This window comes from Heterocephalus glaber, unplaced genomic scaffold (assembly GCF_053883595.1).
Source record: "Heterocephalus glaber isolate CG9 unplaced genomic scaffold, H.glaber_assembly_v1.0 deba00001606, whole genome shotgun sequence".
Lineage (NCBI taxonomy): Eukaryota > Metazoa > Chordata > Mammalia > Rodentia > Bathyergidae > Heterocephalus > Heterocephalus glaber.
In genome coordinates, this window is record NW_028258377.1 from 38,295,393 (window position 1) to 38,320,987 (window position 25,595).

At 45.6% G+C, this 25,595-nt stretch overlaps 1 protein-coding gene, 1 long non-coding RNA gene and 2 pseudogenes across 6 annotated transcripts in view; 2 read left to right on the forward strand and 2 right to left on the reverse strand.

The window, feature by feature from the left end:
- LOC147823010 (uncharacterized) overlaps positions 1-4,216 on the reverse strand; it is a 121,988-nt gene extending 117,772 nt beyond the window's left edge. For 2 of the 4 annotated variants that reach the window (XR_015444865.1, XR_015444864.1), the window contains exon 1: positions 3,914-4,216. This is a non-coding gene — a long non-coding RNA (uncharacterized LOC147823010). The remainder of the gene's footprint in view (positions 1-3,913) is intronic. The other 2 variants (XR_015444863.1, XR_015444862.1) reach the window with 2 other exon arrangements.
- Positions 4,217-5,417: 1,201 nt separating this feature from the next.
- LOC101704963 (phospholipase A-2-activating protein pseudogene) lies at positions 5,418-9,449 on the forward strand (annotated as a pseudogene).
- A 70-nt stretch (positions 9,450-9,519) lies between these two features.
- Positions 9,520-11,274, forward strand: LOC147823011 (phospholipase A-2-activating protein pseudogene; annotated as a pseudogene).
- A 631-nt stretch (positions 11,275-11,905) lies between these two features.
- Positions 11,906-25,595, reverse strand: part of Hspa4 (heat shock protein family A (Hsp70) member 4) — a 46,851-nt gene continuing 33,161 nt past the window's right edge. For both annotated transcript variants that reach the window (XM_004836584.4, XM_087194971.1), the window contains exons 12-19: positions 24,475-24,656; positions 23,249-23,338; positions 20,924-21,076; positions 19,408-19,533; positions 17,618-17,725; positions 15,676-15,795; positions 14,215-14,376; positions 11,906-14,007 (exon numbers count right to left, since the gene is read on the reverse strand). In XM_004836584.4, the coding sequence (XP_004836641.1) occupies positions 13,804-14,007; positions 14,215-14,376; positions 15,676-15,795; positions 17,618-17,725; positions 19,408-19,533; positions 20,924-21,076; positions 23,249-23,338; positions 24,475-24,656 (1,145 nt within the window). In that variant the 3' untranslated portion in view covers positions 11,906-13,803. The remainder of the gene's footprint in view (positions 14,008-14,214; positions 14,377-15,675; positions 15,796-17,617; positions 17,726-19,407; positions 19,534-20,923; positions 21,077-23,248; positions 23,339-24,474; positions 24,657-25,595) is intronic.

Below are 25,595 nucleotides of genomic sequence, written 5' to 3' on the forward strand. Positions count from 1 at the left end.
GAGACCCAGAATAGCAAAAGCAATTCTAGGTGACAGAGACATGGCAGGGGGTATCACAATCCCCAACCTGCAGCTATACTACAAAGCTACTGTGATAAAAACAGCATGGTACTGGCAAAGAAACAGACTTGAGGACCAGTGGAACAGATTAGAAGATGCAGAAACAACGCCAGACACACTCAGCCATCTCATCTTTGATAAAGGAGCCAAACACCCTCACTGGAGGAAAGATAGCCTCTTTAATAAATGGTGCTGGAAAAATTGGGTTTCAACTTGACAAAGATTAAAACTAGACCTATATCTCTCACCATGCACTAAAGTCAAAATGGATTAAAGATCTAAATATTAAAATAGAAACTCTGAACCAGTCGGAACAGAGGTTGGGTAGAACCCTTGAAGACATCGGTGTAGGAAAAGATTTTATGAACAAAACCTCAGTTGCCCGTGAACTACCACAAACAATCAACAAATGGAATCTCTCCTTATTAAAAGGCTTCTGCACAGGAACAGAAACCACCAGCAGTGTGAAGAGACAACCCACAATGTGGGAAAAAATCTTCACCTGCTCTTCCTCAGACAAAGGTCTACTATCTCGAATCTATAAAGAACTTCAAAAGATCAGACCTCCCAAATTTAAAGACCCAATCCGAAAATGGGCATCTGAAATGAAAAGACACTTCTCAGACAAAGAAGTAGAAATAGCAAATAAATACATGAAAAAATGTTCAACATCACTGGTCATTCGAGAGATGCAAATGAAAACAACACTGAGATTCCACTTCACTCCAGAAAGAATGGCTGCTATCATGAAATCAACCAATAACAAATGCTGGTGGGGCTGTGGGGAAAGAAGAACCCTGCTCCACTGCTGGTGGGAGTGTAGACTGGTACAACCACTGTGGAAATCAGTATGGAGTTACCTCAAAGAACTAGGACTGGAAATCCCATTAGACCCCACTATTCCACTGCTGGGGATCTTCCCCAAAGAATTAAAAGAATCATACCACAGTGATATAACTGCGCCCATGCTCATAGCAGCACAGTTTGTAATAGCTAAAACTTGGAAACAGCCCAAATGCCCATCAACTGGAGACTGGATAAAGAAAACGTGGTTTTTTTATAAAATGGAGTACTACTCAGCCATTAAAAATGAGAAATTAGAGACATTTATAGCTAAGTGGATGCACATTGAGGCGATACTCTTAAGTGAAATAAATAGGACACACATGTGTAAATACCGAATAGTTTCTCTGGTGTGAGAAACTGAAAGTGTAAATAAGGATTAAATGTATAATAGGTAATGTGAAATAGGAAGAAAAGGGGCAAAGGGGAAGGAAGTGGGAGGGCTAGGGGAAAGGATAGAAGGGAATGGGATTAATAGGAGAAAATGGAAAGATAGGAACAAAATCTTTATGAATAGGGAGGAATGGAGGGGTTGAAGGGAGGGCTGGGCAAGGGTGAAAAATACGAACCAAGAGAGACTATGTAAAGGTGCAAATTTCCAATGATGAATGTCATTATACTGTATACCTAAAATGGACCAATAAAATTAATTTAAAAAAAAAAAAAAGAAGGAAACTTGGTCTCAGACTTCTGGCCTCCAGGACTATGAGAGAATAAATCTGCTATTTAAGCCACCAGTTGGTAAGGCCTCGTCACAGCAGCCTTAGGAAGTGAGGATGTCATGAGCACCAGGGCGCCATGTTAGACAATCAGAACAAAGCCGGAAACGAGCCATCTGGCACTGGTGGGCCCAGCTTTGCTCCTGGTGCACAGAAGTTCCGAGGCAGAGGCAGGTCCACCCCACCATGAGACCCCGGCCAGGAGCCAGGAGAGGTTCAGGGAGGAGTCCCAGGCGCCCGTGCTTTTGGTGAGGAACTAAACTGGGCCATTTTAACACAAGAGGGCTGAAAAGAAAGGGCTGTTTAATCACCCCCACGTCTGCCAGAAAAGGCCCCCAAAGGGGCAGGAATGAGACAGCACCAGGAGCCTCCACCCAAGTTCCTTAAACGGTGCCCAGCTGGTCCCCCGGGAGCCCAATGTGAAAAGAAAATATAAATCCACACGGTGACCACAAGGAGAGAAATTATCACAGCTAGCAAATGTGGATCCTCTAGGAACAGAGAGGAGGCGCAAAGGACAGGACACACGGGACAGGCCTGAAGGAAAACTGTCCCCCGACCAAGAGGGCAGACCCTGTGAGCAGGGCCTGGCGCGTGCCGGCGCGTTGGGTACAGCCACGCCGCAGAGTTGTCGGGGGCTGGTGACTGACCTCCCCACTCCACCCTTCTGAGGACCAGGCCTCCCAGAGAAACGTTAGCCCAACCCTGTTTACCGCAGGATGTCGGGACAGAGGGACTGCAGTCCCCAAACCATCAGGGCCCCCGCACCTGGCCCTGCCATGACCCCATGCAGAATGCTGTCTTTCCTAAAGAGCAGGTCCCCTCTGATTTTACTCATAGCATGCAGGAGCTGCCCTCACCATGGAAACCTGGCCATAAGCCTGGCCACCGCCAATCCCCTTCACTTGGCATCGGGATCGCTCACTCATCAAGGCCGAGGCCCAGCGCTCCGGCCCCACAGCTGCCACCTAGCTGCACCTCCTTAGCAACTCCGGGCCGGGGTTCCTCCCTGCAAACAGCCAGGCCCCTTTCCAGGCAAAGCCGACCCAGCTACCTTTCAAACCTACTCTGGCTGTTATCAAGAAATCGACCAACCACAAATGCTGGAGGGGCTGTGGGGAGAAAGGAACCCTTCTCAACTGTTGGTGGGAGGGCAGACTGTGCAACCACTGTGGAAATCAGTGTGGAGATGCCTCAAAGACTAGGATTAGACGTCCCATTTGACCCAGGTATCCCCATTCTGGGGATCTTTCCAAAAGAATGAAAAGGACCATACCACGGCGATATATGTGCACCCATGTTTATAGCAGCACAGTTTGTAATAGCTAAAGCTGGGAAGCAGCCCAATTGCCCATCAACTGGAAACTGGATAAAGAAGATGTGGGGTTTTTTTTAATACAATGGAGTACTACTCGGCCATAAAGAAGGATGAGCTTCAGACATTTATAGCTAAGTGGATGCACCTTGAGACCATACTCTTACGTGGAATAAATCGGACACACATGTGTAAATACTGCATTGTTACTCAGGTGAGAGAAACTGAAAGTAGAAATAAGGACTAAAATGTATCATAGATATTGGGAAATGGGAAGAAAATGTTCAAATGAGAGGGGGAACAACGGAGGGGGAGGGGCAAAGGAAAGAAAGGACAAGAGAAAAAGAAAATAGAAAAACTGGAAACAAAACTTTTATATATAATGAGGGGCAGAGAGGTTGAAAGGAGGGGAAGTGGGAAAAAAGCAGCAAGATATATCATGAACAGGTATAAATTCCCTATGATGCATGTTATCTTGTGTACATCTAAAATTGTATTAATAAAGGTAATTTTAAAGTGTAAAAACAACCTACTCGGGCTTACCAACGCCCTCAGCAAAATAGCCAGACACCCCCCACCCCCCAGCTCCCATCCGGATTCAAACGCGACTCCTTTGTCTCAGGATTGCAGAGGCACGCGTCCCGCGTCCCGTGTCCCGTGTCCCGTGTCCCGAGCCCAGCAATTTCCTCCCCAGTGATTTCCACCTCCTCCGGGATGGCGCTTCCCAGGAAGAGCTACCTGCTTTGTCCTGGGCGGGACTCAGAAGTTCACGCAGCCCCTGAGGCCTGGACCCCAGGAAGCGCTACACAGAAAGACAGACGAGTCCCCTTTGTGCTGCTGCTCGTCACCCGGGCTGCAGCTCCAGCTCGGAGGCGCTCTCTCCCAGCACACCCCGCTCCCCTCCCGGGGCCTCAGGGCCGGGTGTCCTGAGACCCTCCCCGGGACCCCGTGGCCCCTGTCACCTGGTCTCACTCACCACTCCCGACTCAGAGCAGGTCAGCTTCTTCCAGTCTGGGAGGGCCTCTCCCAGGAGCAACGCCGCCCCGAGCCCTCGGGAAGCAGCTGCTGCCAAGAGGCGAGGCCGGGTCCTCCGTCACCGTGCCCGTTGCAGGCCGTGGTCAGCCTCTGCCAGTGCTGCCCTGAATTTTCTCCCCGAGCTGCTTTTCAGTCCCGGCGGGCTGTGGCCAAGCCATCCCCGGTCCCTGAACAAAGCCCCCTCCCTCACTTCCTGCGCCTCTTGGCCCCTGGCCCATCTCCTCCGAGGCTCTGCAGCTGCCTGTGCTGACCATTAATCACCTACTCATGTTCGGGCCCTGCTGGACTCAGCTGTGCTGACAGCGTGGGCCCTGGTTTGTGGAAGGACGAACAAGGCAACCAACAACTCGGGCTCCCCAGGAGCTGCACCCGCGGGGTCCCCTCCCGTGATTGCTGCAGCACCTGCCCTGGCCGCTCGGGCACAGGGGGATTTGCCCTCAGAGCCAGGCCAGATTGCTGAGCCATTTATTTTGTAAACTCCAATTAACCTGAAGCAGTTTCATTAACAGAGCTGCTTGATGCATGAGAGCCAATTTAGGGCCTCTTTTAAGTGTCCTTAAAAGCTGCATAGGGCAGCTGCGCTGAAGCTGACTTAACAAATTGCTCACGTGGATGCCTCACCTGGAAACATCGCCTGTAAAGACCCCTCCAGGCCACCAAGTGTCCCCCACTTTGGGAAAGATGGGGTGTGGACCCAAAGCTAGGCTCTGCCAACTGTGAGCTCTGAAGACAGAGAAGGAAACCCTAGGCCAGCTGCGCCAATGCATACTAATAATTCCAGCTACACGGGAGGCTGAGGCAGGAAGATCACAGTTCAATGCCATCCTGGGAAACTTAGCAAGACCTTGTTTCAAAAACAGAAAGGACTGGGAATGTAACTGAGTGGTTGAGAACTTGCTTAGCATGTGTGAGGCCCTGGTTTCAACCCCCTATGTCAGAAAAAAAAGAGAATTAAATAAAAGTACTCAACTTGGCAAAAGCTACGCTGGAGGAGCTTCCCGCATGTCTGGAGAAAGACCCCAGATAGGAAGCAGCAGACTCACGCCCTCCCCAGGGAAGTAAGAGGCACCCGGAGGCGAGCCAGAGCCTATCCCAGGGACCCTGAAGCCCACATCCCTGGGGCCAGTGCAGGCTGGGTATGCAACGTCCTGCAGTAGGAAACAGCTTCCACAAAATTCCACATCTTCCAGGTTTTGTGGTTATTGTCGTTGTTTCTCTGCATTACTAGGGATTAAACCCAGGCCCTTCCCACAGAGCTACATCCTCAGACCTTTTGTAGTTTTTATTTTGAGATGGGATCTTGCTAAGTTGCCCAAGTTGGGTTTAAATTTGCCATCCTCCTGCCTCAGCCTCCCAGAGGTCTGACCCTCCAGGTCTGGCTTTCCTTGGTCTTTCTTAAGGAGCACTGTTTTCCTCTCTTACTCCTCAGGACTGTCCTTCAGCGTATGCTGCTGAGCTACCCTGAGGAAGAGGCAGTGATGGTCTCCATCCTCCTCACTTCTGGGACTCCGCAGGAAGTCTGCACCGCCAAGGACTTTGACTTGAAGGTCGGCCACCGGGGCAGAGGAAGAGCGAGGGCGCCCCCACGTGGCAGCATCAGCACTGCAGCTCACGGAAGTCAAAATCCCACTGAACCTTAGGGGAGGACGCCAGTCCAAACCCAGCACACCCCCTCACTCACTGTCTTGCCTATGCAGTTTCAGTTACCCATAGTCAACCAGTTTGAGAAAATTAAATGCGGGCTGCCTCACGCCTGCGCTAGTGCCTGCCTGTCATGACACACACCTTAATCCCAGCCCTCAGGAGGCTGAGGCAGGAGGATCGTCACTACTACGAAGCCACCCTGGGCTACAGAGTGAGTTCAAGACCAGCTAAACTACACAGTGAAACACTGTATCAAAAAAAAGAAAGGAAGAACTACAAGAATGTTAAATATAAAATTCCAGAAATAAATAATTTATACTTTTTAAATGCATACCATGCTGAGTGGTGTGATGGTATTTCACGGTCCTGCTCGGCCCTGCCCTGGGTGTGAGTCCTCCCACCTGGCAAGTTTGCTGTATGTACCGTCTGCCTGTAACTCAGCAGCACCTGGATTTCAAGACCCGGGAAGGACTGCCCCGCATTTATGAATGAAATGTTACCACGGGTGCGTGCTCGTGGGAAGAAGCGCGGGATGAACGAGCCGTGGTACTCTCCGTGGCTTCAAGCAGCCCCCTAAGTGAGGAAGGACCACTGTGACCCGATATTCAGGGCAGATTTCTGAAGCACGCACTCTAGCCACCCTGGCCCCACACCCCGAAGCCAGCAGGCTCTGCTGGCCCTGCCTCGGGACGCTCACATGCGTTGGCCTTTTCTTCACCCGGAAAGCAGAGGGCTGGTCGAGTTCAAAACGAGCTCAAATGCTCTGTCTTCCTCGCCGAAAAGGCGGCGCTCCTGCATGCATGCGCGCCAAGCGCTTTCTCCATCCCGCAGGAGCAGGAAGCCCGGTGGGGTCCATCCTGCCGGGCGGTCCCAGAGGAAGCCACAGCCCAGCTGCCCACACGGCTTCCTGGCCCCTCGTGCGCCTCGCTGGGGGCCGAGAACCCTCCCGGCTGGCGAGGCTGAGGGTCCCTGACCCGGGGCCTCCTACCGGACACAGCCCACCGCCCCGGGCGTGGTTCCCCAGTTTCCAGCGCTCTCTTCCCAGGTCTTAGCGGAGTCCAAACAGGAGATGAGGAGATTTCCAAGGAAAATTTCAAGTGCGTGTAGAAAATAAACACAAATGGGAGGATTTCAGGGTGTGCTGGGTGAAGGCCTGCTAACTTCCGACACCAGAAGCGGCTTCAGTGCTCGACCTCCGTGGGCCCAGATTCCAAATCTCACAACCTGCCTGGCCCTCAGAAGATGCAACCTCGCCCAACTCAGGGAAAAGGGCCAGACAAAGGCAGCGCCTCTCGTTTTTCTTGCGTTGTGCTTGGACCTTGCCAATTCCGGAGGAGCCAGGAGGGAAGAGCCCTCCGGCTCCTCCCCTGCCAGGCTGCTCGCAGAAGGACTGACCGGGTAGGAACCTCGAAGTCGGGAGGCCACTCCGGCTGTCCGTCCACCACCACCCTCGGCCCGGCCCGGCCCTCCCTGGTGCCCGGACACATGAGGGAGGCTCCTCTACTCCCCGATGTGCTGCTCCTGTCGCCTATTCTTTCCATTCTGTCTCCCGAACCGATGCTCAAAGGGTCACGTCCTCCACTTCCACACTTTTGGCAGCAGCCGGCTCAAGGACAGCAGCAGCCTAGGTCTGCCCGTCAGGCCCCGGGGCCGCCCTGCCGGGGATGCCCGGGCACGCGGGCGGCTCCACACTCCCGGCCTCCAGATAAGCACGGGGACGCGGCACAGGCCCTGCCGTCCTCCCTGCCCAGCGTGCTGCTCCTCCGTTCCCACCAGCCAGGCTTGGTGACCAGCCGCCCAGGCGAGCACCGAGCAGCTCAGCCTCCTGAGTGGGCGTCCAGCTCTGCTGGCCACGGCCACTTCACACACACACACGCACGCACGCACGCACGCACGCACGCTCTGGCAGCTCCCGCCTTCTGTCAAAGGTCCCATTTCCTCCTCCTGCCGCATCCCACCAGGCCATTCCCTACACCAGGGCAGCTCACGGCTGTACAACTCCTGATGTCTGTGTCGCCCCGACTGCCCCATCTCCCGAACCCAAGACTCACAGTTCTTCGAGTCCAGTCACAGTGGTTACTCCAAGCATGAACCTTGGAGCCACTTCCATTATATACATTTCTAATTTTTTAACATTGTGAAGTTCCTAAATGCTACTAACCTTAGAGAAAACATATCAGCAAAAATAATCAAAAACCACCCACAATCCCACCTGGAGAGGAAACTGCTTCACTTGGCAGCGCCCTTCTGGGTTTAATGGAAAACATGTTTCATGTTTTGTTTTGTTTTTTCCTCGAACATGGGTGGCCATGCAGTTTATAACCTACATTACTTGTGTAAAATTTTAAGACCTTTCTGTTTAAGCCACTTAAAAATGAGTGAACTACATCATGTGTACAGATGAGTGTACTACCAAAGGCCAGATCAAAAACAAAAGCAGGCTGGGCATGTAGTTCAGTGGTTAGAGCTGGCCCAGCATGGAGGTCCTGGGTTCAGTCCCCAGCACTGCAGGAAAAAGTCATCATTGGGCCCCCTGCCCCCTACCTCACATGGCCCTGTCACTACCCACAGAGTAACTACCTCAACTTAACTAGCAGTGGAGCCCCGGGCCTGCCTCTTTCTGGCGTCCTAGGACACTGCCTGAATGTCCTGTCACTCTTGCTAAAAGATCTAAACTGAACTTGGTGTGCGCACCAGTACCCACCTACTCACGAAGCTGCGGTACGGGCAGTAAAGATTTTACCTGAACAGGGCTTAATGTTAACTGGATCAGCAGACAAGACTATTAAATTGTAGAAGGCTGGAAGTCATGAGAGACTTTTCAGGGCATGAAGATTGAGTAAGAGGTTTGGCAATTTTGAGTGAAACAGAATTTCTTTCCTGTGCAAATGATGCTAGTATTAGAGTGGCAGATCACTGGAGAGTATCTTGAGGTGTACTATGCACATATAAATTATGTTTATAGCACATCTATTTCTCCAAATTGCAGATCTTGTGACAACAGAAGACAGATCTCGGAGGATATGGAAACACAGGGAATGTGCTCAAAACAATCGGACTTCCAGCTCAATCCATATGGTGTTGCTCTGTGCTGGACAATGGTAATATTGTGGTTGGTGCAGGTGATGGTATTATTAGAGTATTTACAGAATCCATGGATCGCACAGCAAGTGCTGGGGAAATCAAGGCTTTTGAAAAAGAGCTCCCTCGGGCAACCATTGATTCCAAGACTGGTGACTGGGGACATTAATGCTGAACAGCTTCCTGGGAGGGAACATCTGAATGAACCTGGTACTAGAGGACAGACTCGTCTCAGCAGAAACGGGGAAACGTTGAAGCCTATCAGTGGAGTGTTAGTAAAGGGATGGATGAAAATGGGTGATGTTGTTGGCTCACCTGGTGCTAATCAGCAAACACCTGGACAAGTTTTGTATGAAGAGAAAGAATCTGTTTTCTCAATTCCTGTCAGTGAAGGTGGACCAACATATTAATTGTGCTATAATATTAGTGATGATCCCTGGTAACTGCATGTAACTTCTTGCAGAAGAATGATTTGAATCCCATGTTTTTTGATCAAGTGTTAAATTTATTATTGATAATACAAGATCAAATGTTGAGTCTTGGGAACACCAGCTTTTCAGATCCATTTACAGGTGCTGGTCGGTATGTGCCAGGTTCTGCCAAATACAGGCATAACTGTGACGGCAGTTGATCCATTCACAGGGAATAGTGCCTGTAGGGAACAGGGAAAGGGGACATTACTAGAACCTGTGCAGTAAGTCCTAGTCTCCTGTGAGCTCCAGCAGCACAAGGTGAATTAACTTATACAGGAAAGGAAGACAAAATTGAGACTTAAGAGAAGCTGAGCTTTGGCCCTGATCAGTGCTCCTCTGGGCAGCAAAGATGAAGGCCCCAAGCTTGCCAAAACTTTATTCAGTACATTGGGAGAAGCAGATGTAACAGAAGACGGGAGGGCAGCAGAAATGAAACAATGAGGAACTACGCAGATGAATATTTTGTTCCTCCCAGGATGTCTTCAGCTGGTGAAATTCTGTCCTGGAGCATCACAGCATCACTGGACCACTGAGGTCCAGCTGTGACCAGAGGCCAAAATGGAGCCATGTCTCGAAATGCCATAGCTGGCCTATAGGCAGAACTAGGCCTAATCAAATGATTTTCCCCAAAAATTATGTAAGATTGCTCCCAACAAGTGCCTATCAGTCAGCTGGACCTAAAAGTGAGCATTTATTTCCCTAAAAAGGAGGCTGTCACTTTTGAACAAGAAAACCCTACATAAATATTAGGTCAACTGAAGGAACTTAATGACACCCAAAGAGAAGTTAAATGAGGATAACTTGGTGCTTCTTCAAAAGATGCTTTCTCCAATATGTAAGTTCTTCAGAAAATCCCACAGCCACCAACTACAGATTTTGTGGAAAGCTATTAACTGGCCTGAAGACATTATTTCCTGAACTTGACATTCTTCAATTGTCAATTAAGCACCCCAGAGTGAGAACTTCTGCAATGAAAAGGGGCTCACTTCAGCAGTCATCTTATCAATCTTCTGAACCCAGCAAACCAGCTGCTTCCTCTCAAGACTTTTTGCAATTGCTTTGTTGGCTGGGCGGAGCAAAAGCTCATGATATCCCGGGGGGAATCAGTAAGTTCCCATGCGCTAAAACTGAGAGAACAGTTAAGTACATTAATATTGCTCTGGCTACACTGACCTTGAACTATTCTGTTTTCATAAAGACCACAACATTGAAGGAAAAGCTCAATGCTGGTCAGTAATTAGCACAATCTTGGAAGTTGTACAAGACCTGCAAGCCACTTTCAGACTTCCTGTGGCTCTTGGGACACTGATCAGTGACGATTCATTCAAATGCTGCAGTTAGCGAAATCTTTAGGTGTCAATTCACAAATAAAGTATGCCCCAGTATCAGAACTACCTAAAGTGAATGCTGTAGATGTACCCTGGATTTGCTGTAGGAAAGGGGAGAGACAGATTAGTTTAGTGAGGTTTTGTCTTACATTTTACATGACTGGTTACCGGTAGGAAGAAAAAAAAATACTGTGGATTAAGTACAATTTCAGACCTTGTAAAGTGGAGAGGGAGAAAAAGGAGAAATAAAAATGTTTGCAGTGATTAAAAAGGGGGGGGGGGTGGCTGGAGATGGCTCAGTGTGAGGGCCTGTACTTATTTATCCCAGTGCTGGGGGACAAGATCTAAGGCCTATAGTCCTACAGACTATTCCTACCGCCTCCCTTCCAAGACCACTTTCACACTTGAAAAGCCTTCCGAAAGCCACCAGGTCTAAGGCCCCTGCTTTACCCTCACCAACCCCACACCAGCTCTAAAATGCTCTTCACACCCAGCAAGCTCAAGGGACCCATTGGAAAACTGCACACCAGCCTTGCTTTGCAGCAACATCCTCTCCAAGAGGGCCATGCTGGCCCCTGGGACCCTCCTGGTAAACAGGGCTCCTCTTCCCAAGTGACCCCAGGATGCCTTAAGATCCCCGGCTCTGGCGGACCACGAGCTGGCTGGGCCATGCTCCCCTCCATCAGGGCCTGGCCTTCATGGTAAGACAGGGCTCAAGTGGCGAGCCTTACTGACCAGTTTCCCGGTCTTCACAGGTTAAGTGGCTCCTAATGTAGCCGTAGGACCAGGCAGGACTCCAGGGAGCGGGACAGCTGGTCTGACAGCTTCAAGCCCTCTCCACGCCCACCACCACCACACTTGAACTGCACATCTGGAGCAGCAACTGGCACCCGAGAACTCAGACTGTGTCCTGTTCTCTGGACAGGTGTCATTCCTGGCACTCACCTTAACACACCACCACCAGCCTTCTGCTGAGGCTCAAAACCCTCAAAGGCCCCACAATGCTTCGTGCATCAGGCGGAACTGGCCGAGGCTGGAAGAGCAGAAGGTGGTGGCACTTACCTGTACGCCCAGTGGACTGAATCAGGAGGACTAGGAGTTTGAGCCCAGCCTGGGCAACCTGGCAAGACCCAGTCTCATAGCTGAATTTTTTAAAAAAACGCTGTGTAAGTAGCTCTAAGTGGAGGCCCTGGTTCAATCCTCGATACTTGGGGGGTGGGGGAGGAGACTGGGAAAATGAACCAGAGAAAGAGCACCTTGTCATCACCAGCGAGCAGTGTTACCCGACGGGTCCTTGGCAGATGGTAGCTGCACCTGGATAAAGGGCTCTGCTCGAGAAGTTACCTGCTAACTCACAAGCACACACACACACCGAGGCCTGTGCTACGAAATTAAGAAAACCGCTCCTTTGAGTGTAAGACAGGTTTCTTTTATTAGTTTTTCCTAGACTTGTCTCACGTTTACTGAACGTTTCCCTCCGTGTAAGAATGTGCCTGGAGTTTAACAAACCAATCTGGACATGCAGCCTGGATAAATGCCGGCCCGCAGTCAGCAGTCCCCTCCCCGGCCTGCCTCCATGCACCAACAGGTCTGACAACCCAGCTGAACAGGGCCAGCGGACCACGGCATCTTACTTCTAGTTTTAACTTTAAACTTCGAACTCATCCCCATCCCAGCACCCAGACCCTTCCCCACACACATATTTATAAGAAATGGCCATTAAAGACGGAGTCAGTTGCTCAAGAGTTGGCTTATTCCTGCAGCCACCACTTCAAACAGCTCTTGGCTTCCCGGCAGGCCAGCTGAGACTCCTGAAGCACAACAGGGAGAGAACAGAGAAAGGACACACTAGGACAGGGTCCGGATCGTGGCGCCTGGGGCTACACAGCAAAGTGCGCCTCCCCTCACTCCTCTCCGTGGCACTCTCCCTCCAGCACTGCAGAGCTGTGACAGAAATCCTTCTGCGCAGAGATGGACAGAGACTCGTAACTATGCAAGGTATAATCTTATTTGAAACAACATACGCCAAAACTAACAGAGACACTCTGTCATACAGACTATCAGTTATTACAAAGATCCAAAACATAACCAACAAAGCTTGCCACAGTTTCTAAGGCAGGTACCAGATCTGGCCTCTAATGCAGGCTTCCTTTGAAGTTTCCAAAATGCCTCACTCCTGTCTATCGACACTGCCCAAAGGGCAGCCAGGGGAATGCTTGATGCACCCCACCCTGGCTGCACAGTTAAGAACATGCTCCTGCCCTAACACCGGGTACACATTTCTTTAAGACTAATTTCAGATTCATCTGGTACAATCCAGTGTATCTTAGCTTTTGTGGGATCTGTCAGCTGTTTAACATGTACAAACCGGCAGATTTGTGACAGATACTAACACTTAGTACAAGCTGTGAGCGAGCTAAAAAGAACTTTTCTCTTACCCTAGGAGTGGGAGCTAAACCTCGTTTACACAGAACGTCTCCCACCTGACAGACAGGCCAGGACACAAATCTTTACACCATAGTGAACAAGGGTCAACTCCTATTAAATTCACCATGCCGGTATTGGAAAGCGTATCCGCCCAATCCTAAACTTCTGAAGAGAAAGTCATTCAGATTTGGATGTTCGGGTATTAGTGAATATACTTTCCGTCAGGAAGCACTTCCAAGTCTAAAATTCTGTTTAATCTCGCTCCCGGCAGGTGGGGGTGTCTACACGCCCAGGCGTTTTTAACAGGAGCCCTTGGGGGGACGGGGACAGGGTTGGGCTGGAAGTACAGGTGAACTGTGAAGACACACAGTGTGTCTGCTGCTCTATGTTCTCCACATCAGGCCGTACTCCACCCTCGGAAATAGGGGGCGCCCCCACTCTCCCCCCCCACCCAAGGCGGGAAGCCTTTGCAGCAATCTCTATGACAGAGTTCTAAGCATGATCAGAGCTCCTGCCACATGTCCTGATGTAAAGCCTGCTCGGAAACAACTTACAGCTTTCCTATAGTTCAACTTTCCAAAACAAACGCAGTTGTAGAAGCATGATTAAACATAAAAGGAGTGAAGCATAAGCTCAGTAAGACTAACTGGGCTTCTAAATAGTACCATTATGAAAAAAAGATACAATGCACTTCATTTCTGTATCTAACTATTTAGAAGTCAAAATGCTCCATACAGTACCTATATCCCCACCCCCCAAAATTCCCTAAAAACTGACTAAGAAATCTCCAGTATTCGCTTGCTCTAGTTGATATTTAGAACAAAGTTGACAACTTAAAGCTTTATAATAGTCTATTTTAATATAAACAAGTGTTGGAATCAATCAATGTCCATTTCTGGAAGCTTCTTGTCCGAATCCGAAGGCACAGCCGTGTCTGCACCCTGCTCAGCAGCCTGCGGGCCAGGGCTATCTCCTTGTCCATCCACTGGTCCATTCTGCTCGGCAGTTTTTTGCTCCTCTTTCGGAGGTTCCACTTTGGGCTTCGGCTTTGAAATTACAGGGTTACAAATACTGGCCAGCTCCTAGAATGGTGAGAGGAAACTATTGGTTTCTCATGAGTTAACAAATTCTGGACACAAATGCGGAGCCCATGCCCACCCTTTGCCACTCAGGCCCCCACACCAGAAGCTAAGAGGCAATGTGAACTTCCCTCCTAGAAACCTCATCAGGCCACTGTGAGTAACAAAGCTGACAGAAAAGACTGCCGAATACTTCAAGACATAAACTACCTTCATTTTAGCTTCAATCTCTTTTGTCTTGACAACGGGATCTAGGGTCAGGCTCTGCTTGCTCTGCAGGTTCAGCTTATTATTCATCCACTCCATTGCTTCATTTGTGCTTTTCTCCACCTTTGCCACATCAGCTGCATCTAAATGATCGTACTGGTCCTCCTACAAGCAGCAGGAAATCAGGTAAGTGTCAAGGGATGATACTCTCCCTCCCTGATACTGTCTGGTGCTCTACCAACTCCCAAATACCATCTTCCAAAAAGTTACAATCTTTCAAACAGTGAGGCACATTCAGCCTAACCATGTGGGGAGATGCTCAATATTCAGTCTATGTAAGCTGTTCAACATTAAAGAACAGAAACAGAATTCGAATTATGAGAACACTTGGGAAGCCAGGCACAGTCCACACCTCTGTAATCCCAGCACTCAGGAGGCTGAGGCAAGAGGATTACTGCAAGTTCAAGGCCAGCCTGGACTACATAGTGAGGTCAAGGCTGGTCTGAACTATACGGTAAGACCCTGTCTAAACGAACAAACAAACAAAACAGGCAACAGATTCAAAGGCCAAGAAAACATGTAAGTAGCAATTAAAGGCTTCAACAGCATAAACAACTGCACATGTTTTACTAAAAAACAAACTCATTTCACAATGTAAAAACTTTCCTTAGATGTGGAGTAAGGTGTAGGCATGCTAGTCTGGCCCCAAAACAATAATGAATGTAATTTCTAGAGGAAAATTTCCACAAGCAAAATTTTTAAAAAATTTAAAGCACACTCAATTTATAACTATTAAAATTTCTTAGACTGCCAATATATATAACCTGGAGGAGGGGTAGGGTGTGTGGTAGAGCACCCACCTGCCTGGCGTGCACAAGCTCCGGAATTTAATACCCAACACCAGCAAAAATAGTAATAATAACCTGGAATCTAATGAAACTCAAGCTCTGGAGTCAGGGTTTTCAGGCTGAATCCCAGCTCTCCCAACTTAATAACCTTAGGTCTGATTTAAAGAAAGTGAGGTTTAAAGGAGTTACAAGTTACTTATAATCTGTTGCCTACTTCACAAGGTTTTTCCATTACTGAGTGTATATCCCATAGTACTAAAAACCGCTAAGCAGTTTACTGATGGGAGAGTATTACATTAAATCCACAAAACCAACCTAATCACAAGCTAATGTGTTCTCCCAAAGCCCAACACACAGCATGTTAGGTCTAACTTGAAGGAAGCATTTCACAGCAAAGGAATTCAACAATATTCCTCCAGTCCAGATTCTATGTATGAAAGATAGTCAGCAAACCCTGTTTCTTAGCAAGATTCTTCAAAACCTTACACACATTAGTTACCATTCAAAATGAAAGCATTAAACAGCAACTAAAGAGAACCAAGAGATGCTACGCATAAATGTCTCAAAATTTCACTCTATCATAACAAGAGCAGGGAAAAGGAAAAAAAATAGGTACCTTATTTTTGAAAGAGCTGATTACTTTCATATACTGTTGGATTTGTTTCCCTAGTTCTTCAAATAATTTTGGTCTTTCTTCAGATTCCTGGAACCGTATCTTTATAGGCTGACCTAAACTCTTCACAGGAAAGAGAATACACAAATTCTTCACCAAGCACCTTAACTGTTTCACTGTTTCTACTACAACTAAGAATGTTTATGGGTTAAAATACCTTTTTTAGTCTTCCTGTGGTATATATATGTTCCCTAGACCATTAGAAATGTAAGGTTGATGGGGCCGGGGATTTAGCTCAGCGGTTTCGCTGCCTGCTGTGCAAGCACAAGAACCCGAGTTCAATCCCCGGTACCAAAAAAAAAAAAAAGAAATGTAAGGTTGGGGGCCAGGGATTTAGCTCAGTGGTTCCACTGCCTGCCCCACAAGCGCAAGGACCCGAGCCCGATCCCCAGTACAAAAGAAAAAGAAATATAAAGCTGGGCGCGAGTACACCTCAATATGATTGCTGTGGTGTGGCTTCAGCTATCTGAGCTCTCTTTTTTTTTTTTGAGCTCATTCTTAAAACACAGTGGAGACAACTAAAATTTACTTGCCTAAATACAGAAACACAAAACTAAATATAAAGTATACTCACTAAAAATTGACAATTTTTAAATTAAAGATAAATAACATCTGAATCTGACAAGGCCTCTAGATCTAAACACTACTTTACCTATAATGTTTACTATGGAGATGAAAATCAGCAAAATGCAGACTGGGAGAAAACCCTGCAGGGCAAACAATCCAATTTCTTCATAAAGTGAGGAAGGAAAAGAAGTAATGGAAAGAGCCACAGACTTAAAGAGACATGGCAGTAAAATGTATAGACCATATCTGAATTCTGATTCAAAGTAACTAAAAAATGGTAATAATCATTTGTGAAGCAATGGAACTTGAAAACCGAATACTACTGTGGTTTTTTGTTGTTTTAAAGTGTGATGATATTAAGGATGATTTTTAGATGTGATAAAGGTACTGAAATATTTTCGGATTAAACGTAACATGAAGGACTTGCTTCACACCGGGAATGGAAAGAACGGAGACAAAAATAAACTGGCCCCAGAAGGTGAAGCTCTTGGTCTCTGCTGTCATGTTTGACATCTCTCAGGAGACAAAACACAACATCCAACAGGAAGCACTGCATGTGGACTGTGACCATTCCTGACCAAACACTGACTGTCCTTCACAAGTTCCTAAATGAGAGTGGTCATCATGGCCCCATTCCATGAGAAATCAAACAACCCAGGGCTAAAACTAAAGGGAGATGCTCCTTCAGGTGCATGGGCTTCTTTGTGCAAATACAAGGCCTCATTTTGGATAATTCTTTGTAGCTTCACCCTAAGGGTTAACAAACCGATCCCTTATATACAAAGCTATATACATGGCCTGCCCCGATGGTACCACAGGGCCCCTGGGACGGTGACTGTGTCTTGCTACTCTTTTCGCCTCTGGACACCAAGAACGCACTGTATTTCCAATTCAATGAAACACTGCTGTTTTTATGAGGCTCTAAAAGTGAGAATGATAATGAGCTTCACAGGCTCACTATAGGGCCCGTACATGCACAACTGTGCATGCTGCCTGATGGGACAGTCAGTCACACATGTACCATCAGTGGTTCAACCCAGTGGTAATGTGTTAAGTCATAAAGGGTGCAGTTCTCCAAAACAGTATTTTCAGTTTGTGTTCTTTAACATGACATTAAAATTCCTCCCCACACTGAGCTGCTATCCTCATATGGCACAGAGTTTTGGGATAACTCTGCTCTTAAGAGCCACTTACTTTTTTTTGTTGTTTTCGTTTTTGTTTTTGTTTTTTTGGTACCAGGGATCAAACTCGGGTCCTTGTGCTTGCAAGGCAAGCAACGGAACCTCTGAGCTAAATCCCTGGCCCAAGAGCCACTTACTTTTAATTCAGCCAATTTATCCACATAAACTTGCTTTGGCTGATCTTCTCCATCTTCATACAACCAGTTTTCAGTATCTTCTAGTTTCAAGGTAAAACTGTTACGATCCTAAAGATAAAGACAATGTTGTAAATTGCAAATTAAACCACCAATGCAATCACAGGCATAAATTGCACTGACATGTCTGAGATTTGCTTTAAAATACAGGACAAGAGCCAGGTGTGATGGTGCAAACCTGTAGTCTCAGCACTCGAGAGGTGAGGCAGGAGGATCGCTGTGAGTCCGAGGCCAGCCTGGGGTACACAGTGAGATCGTGTCTCAAAAGACTCTACACACACACACACACACACACACACACACACACACACACACACACACACACACACAAAACCAAGACAAGTAGGGGCTGGGGATTATAGAAAGCCAAATGACACGTGTTTTTTGTTTGATAGGTACAAGGGGGTATATTACTTTATTCTTCCTGCTGTAAGTGACTTTGAGTATGCTGGGAATTTTTAGAATTACAGTGACTTAAATAGCAAGGAAAAGCTGATCTAAAGAAACACTACATAAATAACAGCTTTCAAATATGTCAAAAAGTGATACGTAAAAAAAAGTGATACATGAAAGTAATGCACACAGACTGACCTTTGGGAATCACTACAATAACAAAATACGAAATACAAGTATGTAAAACTTCCTTTTCAAAAAAGGTACATTTTTAGTAATTTTTGTACTGTCTTTCCCCAAAAATAAGACCTAACCAGAAAATAACTCCTACTGTAATTTTTTCAGGATGCTTGTAATAAGCCCTACCCTAAAAATAAGCCCCAGTTAAAATCAGCCAGACAGCCACATTACCTTTGCAAAACACATCCTGAACTACGAAATCATATTAATATATAATTAAATACAATTATAACATTAACACTTAATGATAATATAAATCATAAATGAGTATTTGTGAAAACCTAGTCAGCCACCTTCGGATGAGGGGTAAATGCCTGTGTAAACAGATGAACTCGAGTTACTGCCACGTGGCCAATGGGAGCACAGACACGGTGCACAAATACCATGCACACTTATTGACAAGTATGCCTTATTAGACGTGGTTGTGTCTAATAAGAATCTTCCCAATTCAGTGTGTCATGTGTTGTAATGAACATACTTAATGCAGCTGTGTGAAATAAAGAAGTGTTTCTGAAATTTGGTGCCTGCAATTTTTCGTCCCTTTCGTGTGAACCATCCTTTCCAACTGTCATCATTTGTGTTGCCACTCCAGTCTTAGAAGTCTTCAATTAACACTTGATTTAATGGAAATTTTGTGAGGCCAGCCAACCTGCAAGAGGTCATGACTTGGGTGAAAAATTCATGGGATAAAATCACTGACAGCTGTGTTGCCAATGCACTGTGGTGAGCAGGCTGCATGGACAAAAGTGCTCATTTAAGGAGAGCTCTGTCACTGGACCTGAAGAACTGGGGCTAGTGGTTATACAGAAAATGGAGTCGCAAGAAACTCAGTCCAGAATTCAGGGTTTGGAGAGTTAGGACCATGTTCTAGAAAAGGATGACATGACTGTATTTGAATAAATGCAGACCTGCTGTATATAAAAAAAATAAGGCATCTGCTGAAAATGAGCCCTGTTATGTCTTTTGGATCAAAAATTAACATAAGGCCTGGTCTTACTGTCGGGGAAATGCGGTATACACAGCTGCAGAATTCCCCTCAAACACGTACGAAAATGCTCCTAGAAGACACATAATACCCAGGCACACTGAGGTACACTTACATCTTCACTCACAAACTTCTCATATACACCACTGAGCTTGTCTCTCATTTCGTACACATATTCTTCCACTGCATTCTTAGCATCATTCCGCTCCTTCTCTAGTTTGTCCTGCATGATCATCTTACCCTGAGAACATATAAATTAATTAGACACTAGGAAAACTATGACAATTTCCTCTTAAATATTAACAAATATAACTTAAAAGTAGAGAACTCTTCTTCCCCAAATCCTCTTAATTCTGTGAGTCATCAAAACAAAGGAGAGCTGGACAACTAATTGTGGACACATGTTGAAGACAGAGAAGGGAGTGCTAGTCGGGGATTTAGCTCAGTGGTTTCGCTGCCTGTTGCGCAAGTGCAAGGACCCGAGTTCAATCCCCGGTAGCAAAAAAAAAAGAAGGGCGTGCTAGGCAGGCGTGGTACACACATCACACCTGCCTATACTCCCAGCTGCTTGGAGGGGAGGCAGACAGATGGCAAGCTAGGCCAGCCTGAGAAACCCAGCAACACTCTGTCTTTAAAAAACAAAACCAAAAACAGAACAAAGAGCTAGGGGCTAGCTGGTAGCTTGGTCTCAGAGCACCTGCCTAACATGTGCACTGGGTTTCATCCCTAGCACTGTGCAGCCGATAAGGGGGGGGGGGCTTTTCAGATAAGGTTACACAAAATGAACAATGGGAATATGAAGACAAAGATTTTTAAAATACGAGAAAGGGCAGGGGATTTAGCCCAGTGGCACTGAGCCTGCCTCACAAGCGCAAGGTTCTGAGTTTGATCCCCAGTACTAAAAAATAAAATATGGTTAAGAATTTAAGATAAGAAAACTACTGGTTTAATATCACAAGGTGGGCCGGTGATTTAGCTCAGGGGTTCCAGCGCCTGCCTCGAAAGTACAAGGTACCGAGTTCAATCCCCAGTACCAAAAAAAAGCAAAACAAAACAAAAAAATACCATGAAAAAAACAAATTTATTCAAGCAAACAAATGCTACAAAACAAAATTATTCTAAGATTCACTATGTGATCCTGATAAGAAATCTCAGGCAACAATTAAATTAAATAAATGTGCTTCAAAGGGCCCCAAACCTTGTATCGTTCACCATCAGAAGAAAAGCTCTATTTACAAACTGACTGACAACAGTCAATAGGCAAAACAGAACAACCAAAACAGTGCTAACATTAATGCCATGTGATTTATCCTCCTGATCAACCACCCCAAACACCCCAATCTCTACTGAACAAATACCCATCTCAAATCGAACACCTCTTCTAAACCAAAGACATTATTGTCAACAATCTCACATCAGAGCTTCCAGGAACACAGACAATGTGCTAGTCTGTGTCATGAAGAATTCTGGCATACACTGGATCTACTACTTAGATTTCCCCTTCCCCTAAAAATCTATTTTCGCCAAGTCCAAACTACCAAAAATGCATAGATATCACCAGGCACAGAATCTGAAGGCTATGGTCACATTCATCTATTTGCTCACTGTTCTCAAGGACTTTAAATAACAACCTCATTTTCAATGTACAAGTTGAGCATCTCTCGGTCTATCTGCCATAGTAGCTGATTCTCAATGGGCAGGTCCACAGTACTGGTCTTCACTTTGGCCTTCTTCGCTTGGGGTGGTTGGTCCATCTTTTTATCTTTTGATCCAGCTTGAGAAGTCTAAAATTATTAAGAAAGAAACATACAGAGTAACTTAAATTTCACAATGGGTCAAATTTCAAAAGACATTTTTGCGTTTTTTAAAACTTTAGTTTTCAGATGACTGACTAACAGGACTATCACACTAAGTAAATAATAAAAAGTAAAATGACAGACAACGAGTGTAGTCACATTCAGAGATGGACACATTAATGGTAGTTTTCAGGGCAAGGAGGTGAGGGAAAATAGAGAGTTGAATAGTTTAAGGGGGTATAGAGTTTCATTTTCCAAGGTGAAAAAGTTCTAAAGATTGGTTGCACAATATATATATATACTACTGTACTACATACACTTAAAAATGGTTATGATGGAAAACTTTATCATGTGTATCCTACCCTATTAAGAAAGTTTAATTATCCTACACTATTAGGAAAGTTTAAAATTTTTAAATATACATTTATATATCTAACCGTCTGCAATCCCACAGTCAACATACAATCACTATACTTTTTCAGGCTAGCTCCATGGTAGAGTACAGTACCTGCCTGGCAAGTGCAAGGTCCTGGGTTCAATCCCAAGCACCACAAAATATGAAATTAAATTTTTCTTCCATTCCTACCTAAACAAACAGGCTACTTACCTTCTCACAAAGACTGAGAATCCATACTACTAAACAAGGTCCACATATGGGAATTCACTTAACTTTATCTCAGATATTTTCTATTTTTCTGGATCAATAACCATTCTTCACATACTTCATACCATACTTACCGCTCATTTGCTTACTTGTATTTTACCCACTGTGACCTTAAGGCTTTAGTGACCACCCCCCAAAAAACGATGAGTCTTCTAGTTTTTTCCAATTTTATACTGTCTTTTTCTTTTATTGTCAAATATATCCATCGTTTCCTTTATGATTACTTTTGTTGTTTTTATGATTTGAAAGCTTAAAACCATCCATAGGTTAGAAAAATGTTCAAACTCAAAACTGTCTTTTAAAGCCAGGCATGGTGGAAGCACACCTATAATTCCAGCACTTGGGAAGCTGAACCAGGAGGATCACCACAAGTTCGGGGCCAGCCTGAGCTACATAGTACGACCCTATCTCAAAAAAACACAAAAAAATTAAAAACTGTCAGTGTTTCTTTTCTGAATTCATCTGGAACTCAGTTTGTTCTATGATGTGAGGCAAGACTGCAATCGATGTCACTTCCCCACGTCCTAGCCATGTAACTTGCTAGCTACTGAAACATTTGTGTCTTTATTCCATGTGCCTTAGAAACAATACTATTAAAAGGCACTTCAGTTCCTGAGCCACCTTGTGGACGCCGAATGAACAGTCCCCCGGAAAACTGCAATACCAACAGGGTCCTGGGGAAGAGGGGACACACAGGGCCTGGCACCTCCTTCTCCTTACTCAGCTTCTGCTAACACACTGGAGAACAGAAACTTCTCTCTCCCTCTGCTGTCCACAACCCACCCAAAAACACCAAAGGTCTTCCGCCAGCTAAGGAATTTGCAAATATGACCTCCTGTCCTTTTTTTCCTTTTTAATACACCTGTACAACTAAAGTCAAGCAAGTAAAATTTCTCACTGACATGAAAATGGGTAGCATACTGATGCCACTTTAAGGTTCTGTCAAATTTTCGTAAATACCACAATGAGAAACTCTTCAGATCGTGAGATCATACATTCCAATTTCTTAAGTAACTTGAAAGAAACCGTATTTTCAATGTTAAACAAATTTAAGAATGCAAAATTAAGAAATCAGTGGTAAAGGATACAAAGGTTACACATTCATTTTAGGATAAATGCATTATTTACACAATGTACTTAAATACGTCATTTACCTATCTTTCAATAAGAAGACAAAAGTAAGGCAGCTAACAAAATTTGGAAAAAATAACAGGTTTCACTGTTTATCGGTAACAAATTACAGTTAGTGAGACTTAGGAATAGTAGACACTAGCCTAGCAAACCAGGGCTGCTAAGGGGCTATTATCACCTCAATCAGAACTCAAAACCATCTTGCAAACGGCACTTTTCAACATGAACAGCACTTTCCAAATCCACTACAAAATCTTGCAAAGAAACGATTCAAATAAGTAATACAGTATAACCACCTCCCAAGATACAGCCCCTCACCCAAAACCATGTGTACTAAAGAGACCGAAAGTCAAAATAACTCATACCTCCATTTCTTCAGACTCTGCCTTATTTTCTGCTGGTGTCTGCTGTTGTTGCTCTTCAACGTGTGGTTCTTCCTGGTCCACTTGCATCTTCTGAAAAATAGATCAAGTTAAATTTTGAAACTAAAAACTATTAATGAAAGACTAAGCAACCTTCATGACATACTGACAAAGTGACATGATATGGAATTCTTGCTGAATTACCAGCAATCAGAAGACAGAGGCTCCAAGTCCAGCTATATCACACGTTACCTGGAACAACAAAGTTTTCCTCTCTGGTTCTCAGCTAATAAATACATCTGTACCACTGGGGTAACACTTGCCCCACTGCCCTACTCTACTCCTACATAAATGAGAATGATTATGGAATGCTTTGTAAACCATGAAGTACTCATAATACACAATGTGGCATCACTGCAAAATGCAATGTGAAGGGCCAGGGATTTATCTCACTGGCACCACACCTTCCTCACAAGCGCAAGGTCCCGAGTCTGATCCCCAGTACCAAAAAAATTAAAAATTAAAAATAAGTAAATCTGAAGACAGCATGAGGCTTGCCAAGCTTCTTCACAAAAGCAGCATCCTTCCTACACCAGCCTCTTCATCCCCAGAGGTATGACCACCACATGTAGTAGAGGTGGACACACTGAGACTTCTCTCAACAGCGATAAAAGGACAAGTCCGTGACAGCGCTGAACCAGTGGCTCGCAGCGCCTTGCAGTGAATCACAATGACCCAGGAGGCTTTGAACACTGTTGACACTTGGGCCCAGCCCAAATAAAATCAAGAGTGTTGCTCCATAACCAGAATCAAAACTAACTCGCTCAAGCTGAGATATGTATGGTCTGAAGCGAAGAGCCAACTATGACCCACTTGCATCCATAAAGATCGTCTGCTGGTGCGCTTCTGCTGGGAGAAGGGACAACACGTGTCCAAGCTTTCAGCGGCTCTCACAATGCTCCACCCCTGTCACCTGTCACCCAGTCTACCTGCTACAACTTCAGAAAGTCACCTCCGGGCCATCGTAATGGTCTAAGGCAGTGATGGCAAACCTTTCAGAGAAGAGTGCCCAACTGCAATCCCAAACCCACGTATTCATGGCAAAGTGACAACACCGCAAGTAACCCTAAATAATGAGGTCTCACTGCTTCTAAATAACTCATGTCTTAAAAGAAAAGTAACAGGCGCCATAGGTTCACCACTGCTGGTTGACGAAATGTCCACATTACCTCTTCCTCCTTTGCATTCTGATCTGTTTCCATGGGCTCCTCGTTTTCCTCAGACTTGTGCACTTCCACTAGGGATGCACTGGACACACTGAAAATGCCATGGACATTTACTCGGACCTTGACTTTCACTTTTGAAGTGGAGCCATCGGACTGCGGAGTGACCTTCTGAACAGAGAACTGAGCTAGGGATACAGGAGACAAAAGAGAACACACCACAGCATGAACTCCAACAGGAATACGGCCCACGCTGCCGGGTCACGATCATAGGCAACGACAGGCCAGTGACTAGTGCGGCACTTCAAATGAGCCTCATCTGTGGTCGAGGGCTCTTACTGAAGCATGATTCCTCTCTCATATATGGTCAATCTCTTATTATCCTGCCCCACCTAACGGCTCAAACACCTCCTAAATTGTTGCCTTTCCTCTCTTAATATACTACTGCTAGACTGATTCCTACAACACACAGCTTTGTCATTCTCCTCTCCAAAAACAAAGATGCCACACTGCTTTTGTCATTTATCAAGAAACTGGCATTTCTAGATGTAGTTATTTTAAGAGTGCTACTTTCTTGCTTATTCCCGCAACACTGCCAAATATTAATTATCATTCCTAGTTTACAGATGAGGAAAGCAGAGTAGGTTGAATTTCTTGCCACAGTTTCTAAGTACCACTGACACTACCGATGTTTTACTTGTGTATTACAATCTTTGTTGTCTAACTCGAGTTTCTCTTCTCAACTTGTATTATTTCCAGATTATAAAAGTTACCAGTTTGTATATGTAGGCTTTCTCTACACACATAGACTCTAGCCAATACTGCTCCAAACCTAGGGTAGACTGATACTGCCTAACAATCTCCTAATGATTTTCTGTGTATCAATCTCTTAATTGTATGCTACAGTCAAAATGGAATTACTCTTTTACACGCTTTAACTCTTTGACTAGCACCACCTCATGCACAAGGTATAGCCACAATGAACATAACTGAGAAATACCACCCCAACAGTGGGAGAGTCAGTTAAATAACAATACCTGGTTGGCTATGAACCTGCTAATAAGACTAGAAGTTTTACTTTGTAATCTAAAGTACCTAAGCTTCAGAATATTGCACCTGTTCTTTCT